Genomic DNA, 12787 nt, shown 5'->3' with positions numbered 1-12787 from the left:
GATCCTACCTAAAGGTGAAAGAAGAAGCATCTTCTCCTGAGTTGGAACAGTTAGATCTGGTAGTCGAAGGATTCCAGTTCGGTCGGCTCAGAGATGGATTTCCCCGAATACGAGATTCATGCCAGTATCAAGCGCGCTGAATACCGCGTGGCTGGCGGGAGGGTGAGCGGTAAAGTGAAAGGACCCAAAGGTCATCGACTCCGCCTAAGTCGACGACGGGTTTGAAGAATCTGAAACCGCCGAGGTCGTGTTTCCAACACACTTCTTTCCCACAGAGGGCGCCAATGACGAAGATGTAACTTCCACAATGTCCATATTGATGGACTTGTATCAAGGAAAGAGGAGTGTGTGTTGGCGAACTCGTCAGCTAACAAGGACATAGGGGACACGATTTACCCAGGTTCAGGGCCCTCGATGAGGTAGTACCCCTACGTCCTGCTTGTCGGATCTGTATTGATGAGTCGATTAAAATGGGGTGCCGCAGAGTCTAGATGCACTGAGTCGTCGAGTGCGTCTAGGCTACTTGTATCTAAGTTGGTCTCTCCTTGGCTCCCCTTCCCGGTCCTTTATATATGCAGGAACTCAGGTCTCAGGTAGAGTCCAAGTCGGTTACAATGAAGAGATATACTCTAATTAACCTTCCTTGTCTTGAGTCGCAAGATTTGGCATGTAGACTCCTGGAGTCAAAGTAGGCTTCCTTGTGGGGCCCCAGCTGGGCTATACCGAGTATACTCGAGTCAAGTACGTGGTTAGTCATAACCACGTCACTAAGTTGTGCCCGCCGCCTCGCTCGCCACGTGCGCGCCCCAACCGGCACCCTGTGCCGTCCCCGTCTTCGCCCGCCCCGCTACGGCAGTACTTGTCGCTGTCCTCACACGGTAGCCTTCGGCGCCGTGGCTGCTTACTCATCATGCCCCGCGGGTTGTGGGGGGTGTAACAATGATGCTCGCCCACAAGGACGGAATTGTCCGTCGGTGCCGTAGCTGCTTCGTTTTCTGTTCTCGGGCAAATCAGGTTGCTTGTCCGCAAATCGTGACCGATGGGTGGATCGAGCGGTGGTGCCTCTCCTTCAAGGCTTGCATTGGGGAGGAGTTTTCCACACTTGCTACACCAGGCGAGATTCATGGTCGCGGCGATGAAATCAAGCGAATGGAGCGAGCAGTGGGTGCTAGATTTGATCGAAATGGACAGAGTACAATGGTTAATTGTGTTCATTAGAATGTGGCAATTTGTGTTCACCAAAGTTGGCAATTTATCTACATTATGCATGGCAATTTATGTTCATCAAAGGTGGCAATTTGTCTGCATAAGAGATGGCAATTTTTGTTTATCAGAGATGGCAATGAGTGTGCATTAGGAGTGGCAATGAGTGTGTGTCAGTGTAGAAATTTATATGTTTATCAGAGACCGGCAATTAGTGCATTAGATACGACAAGGAGATGAGTTTGTGTGGGTCGTTTTAAATAAAGGTGGTAACTCAATTTGGAGTGGAGGAAATGTGAGATGCAATGGTGGGTGCTAGATTTCAACCGAAATTGATGGACGTACATGGTTATTTCTTCATTAGGGGGTGGCAGTTTCTATCTATTACCGATGGCAATTTGTGTTCATTAGGTGCGGGACTTTATGTGGGGTGGCAATTTGTGTTCACTAGAGGGTGTCAATTTGTGCTCATTAAAAATGGCAATTTGTGTGCATTTGGGTGGCAATTTGTGTGCATTAAGAGAGACATGTATGTAATGTTTGTACGTGGTCGTTTTAAATCAGGATTACATGGTTATTTTTGTTCATTAAAGGGGTACTTTGTGTTAATTAGGGGTGACAAATTATGCTAAGATTTTAAGGGGGTTTTTAGCTTGTGAAGTCTTATCGCGCATTGTGGTTAAAGCACGGCCGTCGTGCAATGTTGCGACTTTATATATTAAAGAGTGGTAACTTTATATATTACACGTTGGCAAATTTATATACTAAAGGATGGCAACTTTTAAGACGGATATTTTTTCTGTCGAAACATATCGATATGAGATCTTGTTTCGAAGATCTAATCGAGATAAAATTAACCATGAAAACGAATCGTAAATAGAATATACTGTTAGAGAGATATAACATTGTAAATTTGCATTTTTGTAAAATAAGACATACATGCATTAGCAAGTTCGTGCATGCGTTGCCACGATGGACCGCTGCCATGCTAGCTGCTCTGCCACGGCTGTGCTAGATGCTCCTGCCGCCGCTGAGCTAACTGCTGGACTGTCTCTGTGCCGTACGCGCAGATACGCTAGCGCGGGCACGCGTTATTCCAGTCCACGGTTACTAGCTGGCCACTTCTTGCACATGACGATCTGGAACTACCCAGATCAGCACTTTTTACAGGGCCGACTAATTCCTCAAGCATTCTTTTTACAGGGCCGAGCACACAGTGACAAGAATGAACTGTGAACAGTTCAAATGGAGTGAATAAGCTGAAATATACAATTAAGGAAATCCATTTAGACACCAGCAGAATAATAGGGCACTTCACATTAATTGATAGACTGGCCTTTATAAACAGGCAGTTTATATACACAAGAATTGCAGAACTCAAAAGAGCCCATTCCCATTGTTCATGATTATATACAGAAGAATCAAGATCACACAAATGGCGCGACGACATTATTTATATACACTCAGTTTCAAATTTCAATGCTTAGAAGCAAATGGAACTAATTAAGAGCACTCTAGCAATTTGTATTATCCAATTGTCATCAGTCAGCAGATCTCAGTAAGCTTCTCAGCAACACACATCTCATGTTGTTCATGACTCTTTAACTTCTCCAGCAGAGTACCATAGCCTTGAAACCTCAGGAAGGAAACACCCATGCATTGCTGCTTTAAAACTTCTGCCACCCCTCTTGTTTTAATCTCTCTCTTTTTTTGTACTTTTGGGTTTTATCTCTTCCTTCATCGATATATTACAAAAGCTGAATACAATAGGTTGGATGGAATGATACTATATACATCGGATCGGAGCCACAGAGAATGAAGACATCATCAGTTCTGAAGGGAAGAAAGCCACTGCTCCACAAAAGTATTGCCACCTGCAGAACAAAGACAAGAAAGGAACTCAATGATAGAAACAGTGATTCTGTCTGACACCATGCAAAGTATTCAACAAAAAAAAAGAGAGGATTAAAGATATAACTATATTAGGAAGCTGACTTCTTGTGAACAGCTTCTTTACGGACACAAATTTAGTTATAGAACATTTGAACTGCGATGGAAGAAATCAGACAAGATGTCTTGTCAATATATTTCATTTCGGCAGGCAGTTATGCACTTAAGGTAACACACATTGAGCATATAATATTATGACACCATAATACCATATCTATCAACGAAGTAAAGATTGCAAGAAAAATGATAACAGCAGAACAAGTAAAAGAAAGAAGCATCATAGGATAGTATAATTAAAACAATCAAGTGTGACTACGCCAAAATACTTGCTCTAGCAAATTTTCATTTGAAGCGATAAGCCTCAAGAAAATCTGGAGTCTTGAATACAGAGAACCGGTAGAATACAGAGGGGAAAATTTTGCTATCTTATAATCTTATAGGTACTGTTTTTTCTTGTTTAACTATCCAATATATGCCTATGTAACTGAATGAAGAATAAAGTGAGAGCATATACCAGATACATTTATTGCTCATGTCATGTTCATCTTTAGCTCTCGTGTTAGGTACATGACCTTTCCTCAATGGTATAGCAATATAATAAGCCATAACTAAGACCTATGGTAGGACCATGCCTGGACCTACAGAAATAAGGTCGAAGCTATCCAGTACCAGAGCAACGTAAGTAGAAATCATGAACAGCTACATCTCTGGAAACAGATAACTCTAGGGCCACTTTTCCATCATTGATAAAAAGGTGAAAATAGGCACATCCTACTGTGCATTTGAGGATTATGATTAAAAGAAATCATGCATGAAGTAAATACAGATTTTAAATCTACAGTGCAAAATGAGCCATCAAACTCAATAGCATGAAATGGTTGGTATGCCAGAGAAACAGAGAGATACTGCAAGCATGATATACTGATATATGACACTTTCAGGCAAATGCCACCAACAGTCACATGTAAGGGAGCAGAAGTAGATCCTATTATAGGATAACAATTACACAACCATTACACAACCATTTTATTATGCCGACGATGATCCTTCAAACATACTTAGTTACAAATTAACAGCCACTGGGATTCTTTTCCTTCCCCTAACAATGCAAGTGCTTCGCCTAATACTTCAATTTCAGCAGTTACTAACTTAAATTATTACTGTCATAGGCATATCAACACTAAATTCGTCAACCAGCATCATAACAAAATTCAAAGCCTGAAACTGGGCATCTCACCTTATCAGGCCCAACCCAAACTATATATGGTAACAGTTCAATTATGCAGTTTAATTCGTTGCTTACGTAGTACTATAAACAAGACAACAAGAGAAGCATACATTAAAGAATGCAGAGTGAGCTCACCGGTAAGACTGTCGTCGGGCAGAACCCTGTGAGCAGGAATGCGGCTGTTGGGTTGCACAGGCTGCTCAACACGGCCATGACGGTAGCAGGGCACAAGGACGGCGAAGCTGCCCTCAGAGTCACCATCGCTCTGCATCTCCGGCGCCTGCGGCTCGAGCCAGCCGATGGACCAGTCGGAGTTGTCAGAGTCAGAGTCCGAAAGGTACCCCCCGCCATCGGATGGAACGATGACCATGTCGTGCTCCCTGTCTATCATGGAGTCCTCTCGGCTGGGCCGGCGGTTCCTGCCCTTCCTCGGCCGCGGGCCGCCGCAGCCTGAGCTCGGGAGCCTGACAGCGTTGGGCTCTCGGAACCCGGAGGGAGAGTCCGGGAACAGACCGTGACTCGCGGCCGTGCTTCCCGCCGGTAGCTCGCGAGCTCTCCGGGTTCTATTCCCCGGCCATATCCAGTGGGAGAAGCGGGCCAGAGACATGGCCATTACGGGAAACAAAGCAAAAGAATTTCTTGACTCCTTGTGATCCGAGTTAAAAAATTTGCGGAAACACTCGTGAGATCTAAGAAGATAGACGAAGACAAAAGAAGGATTCTGAGGTTGATCGTATCTTCAATTAGAAGATGTTCCAATCAAATATCTTTTCCGCCCAAATTAGAGCACAAGGCAGTGGCAGTTTGGGGGCAAGATAGATCGAGGAGGGACAAAATTCTGCTCACAAAATGGGTAAACGAAAAAACGGCTTTTGTTTGTATCTCTAAATCTCTCTAATCAAAGCAGGGAAAGGGAAAGCAACGAAAATTAGAAACCCAACCACTTCTCTCCTCCCTACTCCACAAACACGTACACAAACACCAAACTAGAAAGCGAATCAACTACCCATCAGAGGAACCCAGAACGGGGCTCGAACCAAGAACGGACGGCCCAACTGCCCAAGGAGCGGCGCCGGTAGGATCTCGCGAGGATTAGAACGAGGGGGAGATGGTACAGAAACAACTACCACTACTAGTAGGTCGGTTAAGGAAATAAGGAGTCAGTGCGAGAATCTGGAGAGAAACCCGCTCCCGGATCCGGATCTTAGGTGGTTGGGGGGAGGAAGAAATAGGATCGGAACAAATCGAGCTGGGGGATCCGGTCCAGGAAGGGGAAGAAGAAGAAGAGGAAGGAGAAGCGTGAGGCCAGGAGAAGAGGCTTCTCTCTGTAGGTAAAAGCCAAAGCCCCGCAAACCACCGGCCATATTCGTCGGTTGCCGCACGGCCGAGATCGGGCCCTGCGGTTGCAGGAGGGAGATCTGGGCCGTTGGATGGGGACCGGATCCTAGCACAACTGGTTCATCATCGGGTCCGGTGGGGGATTGGCATTGGCTGTCCGACGTGGCACGTGTCAGGCGCTTGCAAGCCAAGTCTTCGCTTTCGCGTGTTGTCCTTCCTTGTCCATTTGCGCGTGGCTCGGCCGGATGAGCTTGATAGTGTACGATTTGCTTAAGTGCTGTAACTTATTTGGCTTATCTATCCTATCTATCTATCAGGCTGATTCCACCACCACCGGACGCAATTCATGACACCTTTTTAGCTCGTGTATGTGATCTCATCCGCTTGCATTAGACTTGCCCATTTATAACCATATTTTAAACTCAAAGTCCACTTTAAGCAACATCTTCAAAACGAATAGAGATTTTTTTTAGGGACTGGATTGTAACTAGATTAAAAAAACTATTCCTTCTGATTCTAAATTCTTGACTCAAATTTGCCCAAATATAAATGTATATATTCTTAAAAAGCGTCTAGATACATGTAGTATTTCGACAACAATTTAGTATCGGAGGGAGTAACTAACACCATACACCAACGTGATAGCCACTGGGAGAAGAATTCAACAAGAGTCTTTCTGGATTATCTACCGCTTTGTTTTTCTTTGCTTTTGACACGTAAGGAACGAATTTGAATCTGACTTCTCGTGCCACGGTAGATGCATGCCGTGTGAATGTTGCCCGGTTATTTTAAATTCTGTCATGACTTTCTAAAAATCATGAAATAATTTGACAATGTTCAGACAACAATTATCTACCGGGCCATAAATCATTACCTGCGCAGCGCTGACCAAGAATAAGGAGTGTTCTATTTTCAGCAAACACAAAGGGGAATGATACCTAGGTGTGGCTGCTGCCACAATGGATGTTTAACATTCGAATGTACAATTTCAACATTTTTTTTTCTGATGAATTTAAACAATGGGGGTCAAGTCACGTGACTCAGTTTCCTGTTTCACCCACCTCAGAATATTGGCACGCCTAACTATTAAGCTATCTGGGAAGTTCTACTAAGTCAATATTGGGATTTGAAGTCTTAAATTAAGTTTTTTACAGCATGTGAAACATGTGAGAAGAACCTATGTACTGCTCTATTGCTTCGTGTTTGAAAAAAGAGAGAAATTTTCATGTCAATATAAAGTGTCCAAGGGAGTGCTTGTAGTAGAGGAGCACTAATTAGACATCATGAGATATATTTACAGTTTTGGTCCCACAAGGACAGATGCAGAAGTGCAATCTCTAAGAGCAGACCCATTATTGCTGTTCAACCGTTCGTTTCAAAGAGCCACCAGAACTACAATTGCTATCACTAATATAGTATGTGCTGTTTTATAAGTTGATTGTCAGAAAATACATGATGGCATGCACTAATGTCGTGCATATTACGGACGATATGACCCGATCTCTATCCTGTATCGTCTCCATCACGGAGGGGGTGGAACAATTATTTTAACATTAAAAGTTTACAACCACGACACCACATGGAGTTTAGGCAGAGTTTGTGCCGTTTACTGACAGTTCTCCCTTCTCAGTTTCTCCGGAATCAGAGGGCTGAAACAAATGATCAGAGCTGCTCCAGGAATCCCAGCAGCCTACTGATACCAAGAATCAGGACGACGTTGAATTTTCAGAACTCAGGCTAGCGATAGCGCTGATACGTCCTCCGTAGGTCTCTGCAATGTATGCACGTCCAGGGAGTCAGTGGAGGATCGAGGCAGTAAGAGTGTACCCACCGTGACCGGCAGACATGGCAGCTCAGCAGAAGCTCTTCAGGCTCACGGCTGTGGCACTGGTAGCAGGCTCCTTGAGCAGACTGCAACGTGGGTTTGACAGGTGTCAGCACTGCGAAACAGAAGAAACTCAAGCAGCAGAAAGGCAATTGTGGAACAAGAGCTCACCGATGATCCTGGAAGGTCGTAGCCATCATCAGCAAACACGAAAACGTCAGTAGAAGCTCCGCAAGGAATGGTCTGCGAGTATATCTTTTGATCTGACGTGCCGGCCTCATCCACCTTGCTGATCCAGGAGAAACTTGCTTTGCAAAGAGGGCATGTTGAGACCTTTCCCCTAGAAGACTGAAACAGAAGATGCAAGTGTGTAAGCAACAGTTTCTACAACGAACAGTTCTGATTGAAAACTGGTGAGGGGGCAAATATAGCAAAATGCTTCCCTTCTATTGTTAATTGGTTTTGCTCAAAACGTGCCGAGATTCTAGTGTCCAAATATCCACTCCAACACACAAACAACTTGGGTATCTAAACAACAAAAATAACTAGGAATAGCAAACCATAATGTTATATTTTGTATGCACAATAGCATGCAAACTTTAAGCATGGGCTTAGTGGGTTATATGGTAGAGCAAAAGATATACTGCCTCCATTTCACAAAGGTTGGCGTATTTTGTTTCGTTAAGACAAGGTTTTGATCAAGAATTACACTATTAATATGTAACATATATGATACAAAATCATGATTATTAGAAAGAACTTTTAAAGACGAATCTATTGATATAAATTTCATGTATGTAAAAACGCATATTAATAGAGTTATCATTGGTCAAAGCCTTGTCTTAACAAAACAAAATATGCCAACCTTTGTGAAATGGAGGGAGTATCTCCAAAACAATAATGTGCAAACAACCACAGTATAAGCAGATTTTAAGAAATGAAGTTGAATGAAAAAAAATATGTTGACACCACGTACCAGACAATCTGCCCATCCTTGAATGCATGAGTAACAGAACCGATGTCCACACGGTAAGATGCCCCTTGTGGAAGAAAAATCGGTCCAGCAAATGACACAAGAAAGTTCTGCTTGTCTTTGCAGGTTGGATGATTCTTCCATGGTAGGCTTCTCCTCATCTGTCTTTTCATGATCAGCTACAATGTCAAGGTTGCTTTGATCTATTTTCTCTTGAGTACAGAAAGGTGGCTCATCTCCAAACAAGTCACCAGGTTGCAAGCTTCTTGAACTCTGACCAATTTCAACATTTACTTGCTCCTCACTTTCTTCTGATTCATAAACATGTGAACTATTTTCTCCAAAACTGTATATACTGTCCAATGTAGACTGTCGGAATGATGCTGAAGCATTTCTCCTCCCTATTTTTGTTCGAGCTTCTGTAGTCGGAATATCTAATATTTGTACTTCCTCGAAGCTGTCAGTGGAACCATCATCATCAGAGATTTCTGTAAGATAACGGGCATGCTTGCTTTGCGATTCCTTTCTCATGAGATCATTTCTTTCACCCATGCGTCCAGAAATCTCATTGTGCAGGAGAGCTGACAAGTTTCCCTTCTGTCTTGACATGCCCCGAGATGAAGTATGACCTTTTTGGCCAGGAGATGAAGTATAACTTGACATGTGAAGCCCTTCTCTTATCTGTGATCTCATTTAATATATGTGTAAGTTTACAAGCAGTCAGCCTAAGAGGCAAAGCAACAAGGCAACAAGCTGAAACATGAAATCAATACTGCCTCCATTCAGAAATAGATGATGTTCTACAATGGAGTCAAACTTTTTAAACTTAGATAGACATAAGTTAATAAAAAAATGTAGAAGTTTATAAAAGCATAAATATATATATGATATATGCCTAAGTCTACGAAATTTGTTGTGCAAAGTATTGTTATAATATCAAAATTTTATAATGTTCAAATAACATATCCATACGAAAAATAATGGTGAAAATTGCATGCTGGAGATCGTGAGAAAACTTAAGACGATAGGTTTTCTTGAAATGACGGAGTAGAGTACTATCTATTCATCAAATATCACATCAGGATTTTCTCACTTGGGCATGGATAACTCAAAAAATTGAGGTCATAGTAATAACAAAAAGCTTCATACATGTAGACATTATTTCCAGTTTTGGTCGTTAATAGGTCCTTGAGTAGTCGGGACTCTGGACTTCACCATGTAACAAAAAATATTGATAATAAACAGAATGAAGACTTAGTTTTCATTCTGTTTGGAATTGACATCAAAATTTTATCAGGCTAAGCTAGACAATTTTTATATCTCGAACACTTCTAATAGAGTATGATTTGCAAAATACCATGACACTTGAGGCATTGTCTCGCGGATGTAGAATATCTTTATCTGTTGATTTCCGTGCACGCTTTGAACACTTCCTTTTTTGTTTGACATCTCGTGAATCAATCTTCTTAGCATTCCTACGAGTGACAAAATTCTGAAGCCAACAGGGAAACCAAGCTCTGTTAGTAAATTCACAGGATAAGCATACTGCATTACTTTCAAAGGGTAGTTTTTTTATTTACATTAGAAATTCAAACTTAAAAAAAAATCTACATGAAAATGTGAAGAGAAATGGCAGTTTGACAAAATAATCCTTTTTCCTAAGACTGTCATCTATTTGGGGAAATGGAGGGACACCACTCAATGCAATGAAATAACTCATAGTACTTCTAAAAATAGAATTGATAATCACACATAAATTTAGAAAACTTCTGAAAACATTTAAACAATTATTTACGCTATGCATGGTTTCACATGTCGTTAACATGCATAATTCCGGGGAGTGTGTGACATATTCATAGTATCTTTTGTCTAAGATTCTACTATATAACAGTTATATGAAGGAAGAGGCACACTATTATTTGAACTGAATCGACGAAAATAGAATCTGTGAAATTTAAATTATGAAGATTGAATGTAGAATCAAGGGATTGAACACAGAAACCAAATTCAAGTAAAAATAATGGTTCTTACTTCTTTTAAAAGGGATGAATCCAACAATCCCTGGAGCTCAAAATCAGAATCAGAATCACCAATGTTGAGCACATCCTTAGCATATGAAGTATTGCAGCAATCAGTAGGTAACTCTTCCAAACATGTATCCTCCATGAAAGCATTTCTCTTGGACCGCTTGCCTGGCAGAGTGGGTGGCTCTTGGACTGGCCCTGCTTCTTCACCACTGGACATCAAGCAGAACAGAAGATTTCCTGAGAATCACATAGTAAACACTTTGATAAAGAAAAATAGCAGTACGCATATACATCAAATACACTGCTAAAAGGCGTGTTGCACGGTTCAAATCATGCAAACTAGAATCTAGAGCGAAAGGCAATAGGAGGATTAGAAATGCCCACAACAATGTGCATCATTTTGGCACTGCAAAACTTCTGCTGCTGCTGCAAACTTGCAACAGATCCAGTCACAATTTTTATCAGAAACAAACTTTGAATGTCATTCCTAATTTTCGCACTTCTCCTAAAATCTCATTACCAATTCTTCATAATTCATTCATTTGTACAACAGAAGCAATTACCAAGAGTACATGTATGATTGTCTCACAAAGCAGAGGAACACATCGGATACCTTTCCATCATGTAGGGACCCTCGGGGAGGCGCCTCCCTTCCTTGAGGCAGTCCTGGAACCACCGGTGGCTCACGACGCGTGTCCCAAGCTTCTTCGCGATGTCATACTTCTTCCCCTCGAGCCTCCAACAAACCTAACCACAGAAGAATCCGTCCGATTTAAACAACAGAGCAGAACGGGGATCGAGACAAGCAAATAGAAAGTACCAGGTGGGTTATTGATCTGCTCATGGCGCCGACGTAACTCGCGCCGGTCTCCGAGATGAGCTTGACGAGCCTGTGCCGCTCGTCGGCGTGGTAGCCGCTCACCGTCGCGACCACCTTGTCCATCCCCTCCACCGGCATGGTTCCGGCCGCGGGATAGCGGGGCACGGAATTCTTAAGGCGAGGTGGGCGCAGCGAAGGAATCGGTGCCGAACGGTGGCGGGGCGGCGGCGAGATCGCGCGACGCGCCGCCGGTGTGTGTGGGGGGGGGGTGGGGGGGCGGGGGGGCGGGGGGGGGCGAGGAGAAGACTCTAGACTTCTAGAGGCGTCCGAAAATCGTTTCCCTCCCTTCTGCACCGGTGAAATTCAAATTTTCTGGGTACCACTGCCCGCCGTGTCCGTGTCTTTTCAGAACGAGGGCCGTATGGCGTATGCGTAATTGCGTATTTTCTTTGTTGGGTTTGGCGTGGGGTTTGGCTGAGTATGGTCCAAAATTTCTCAAATGCTCCAAATTGAATTGACTCTCTGAAGAACTCAGACAATATGCTTATGGTAACATTTTGTAGCGTGCAGTGACCCGAAGCCACGGTACCTAGGAATAAAAAATTGAAACATTTTTTTTTCAAAGTTTTGGACTAGATTCAACCTGAATTCCTTGCGGTCGTGGTCAAAATACGTCAAAAAACAGAGTAAATTACAGAAAACCTCCAAACCGCCTCCTGCGAGCCGCCGCACGCCGCATGCACGGCGAGGCCGATGGAGGCGCTCCGGGGCGTGGTTCCACGGGCGGAGATGCCCGACGTGTGCACGCAGACACAGCGAGGCCGATGGAGGCGATTGCTAGGCGAGGGGGTGGTTGGAGGTGGCCCGCGACGAGGAGATGCGGCGGCAGAGGAGGAGCACCGTGGCTGGGGCGAGAGCGAGGGCACCGGCAGACGCGCGGGGGTGCTCAAGGAGCAGACCAAGGTGTCAGGGAGGCGGCGGGCGAGTAGATCCGAGGGCGGCGGCGCTCCGCCGGAGATGAGGAAGATGAACACGAGCGAGCAGTTCGGAGCGCGAGCGGCGTCCACGAAGAACGGGGCAACGCTCGTCGGCGCACAGGCGGCGCGAATCAGCGGTAGGATTGGTTAGCACGACAAATGGCCACTGCCGCAGGCGACAAAGAGCTGAACAGAGGGAAGAGGGAGAGAGATGGACTGTGGTTCAATTGAGGATTGCCACGGTGGCAAGCCACGCTGGCATGACCAGTGGGCCATTCCTGCAGTTTCGCGGTTATTCGCTAGCAACCGCACGTTTAGTTTAATCCGGTGGTTTTTAGTAAATAAAACGTAGACTGGCAACAAAGTGAAACCCTAGCCCCTAATATGGTGGTTTTAGTAAATATGTTTTTCATTTTTTGAATTGATGAACAGTTCAGCAGGTACCG

General features: G+C 43.9%; 2 protein-coding genes across 3 annotated transcripts; both read right to left on the bottom strand.

Moving 5' to 3' along the window:
- Nucleotides 1-2488: 2488 nt before the first annotated feature.
- Nucleotides 2489-5726, bottom strand: LOC100841052. The gene is made up of 2 exons (XM_003574432.4): nt 4517-5726; nt 2489-3077 (listed from the first exon to the last, which is right to left on the bottom strand). The coding sequence occupies exons 1-2, from the start codon at nt 4992-4994 to the stop codon at nt 3031-3033; spliced, it is 525 nt and encodes a 174-aa protein (XP_003574480.1). The 5' UTR covers nt 4995-5726; the 3' UTR covers nt 2489-3030.
- Nucleotides 5727-7044: 1318 nt separating this feature from the next.
- On the bottom strand, nt 7045-11631 carry LOC100840339. 2 transcript variants are annotated; one of them, XM_003574429.4, is made up of 7 exons: nt 11365-11631; nt 11158-11291; nt 10549-10753; nt 9875-10009; nt 8521-9198; nt 7716-7892; nt 7045-7630 (listed from the first exon to the last, which is right to left on the bottom strand). In XM_003574429.4, exons 1-7 carry the CDS (start codon nt 11500-11502, stop codon nt 7457-7459), a joined length of 1641 nt encoding a protein of 546 aa, XP_003574477.1. In that variant the 5' UTR covers nt 11503-11631; the 3' UTR covers nt 7045-7456. The 2 variants fall into 2 exon arrangements, with proteins under 2 accessions (XP_003574477.1, XP_024318196.1); XM_024462428.1 differs by lacking the exon at nt 11365-11631 and having other exon boundaries at nt 10549-10781; nt 11158-11292.
- Nucleotides 11632-12787: the final 1156 nt, after the last annotated feature.

This window comes from Brachypodium distachyon, chromosome 3 (genome assembly GCF_000005505.3).
Source record: "Brachypodium distachyon strain Bd21 chromosome 3, Brachypodium_distachyon_v3.0, whole genome shotgun sequence".
Lineage (NCBI taxonomy): Eukaryota > Viridiplantae > Streptophyta > Magnoliopsida > Poales > Poaceae > Brachypodium > Brachypodium distachyon.
This window is presented reverse-complemented; position numbering and strand designations above follow the sequence as displayed.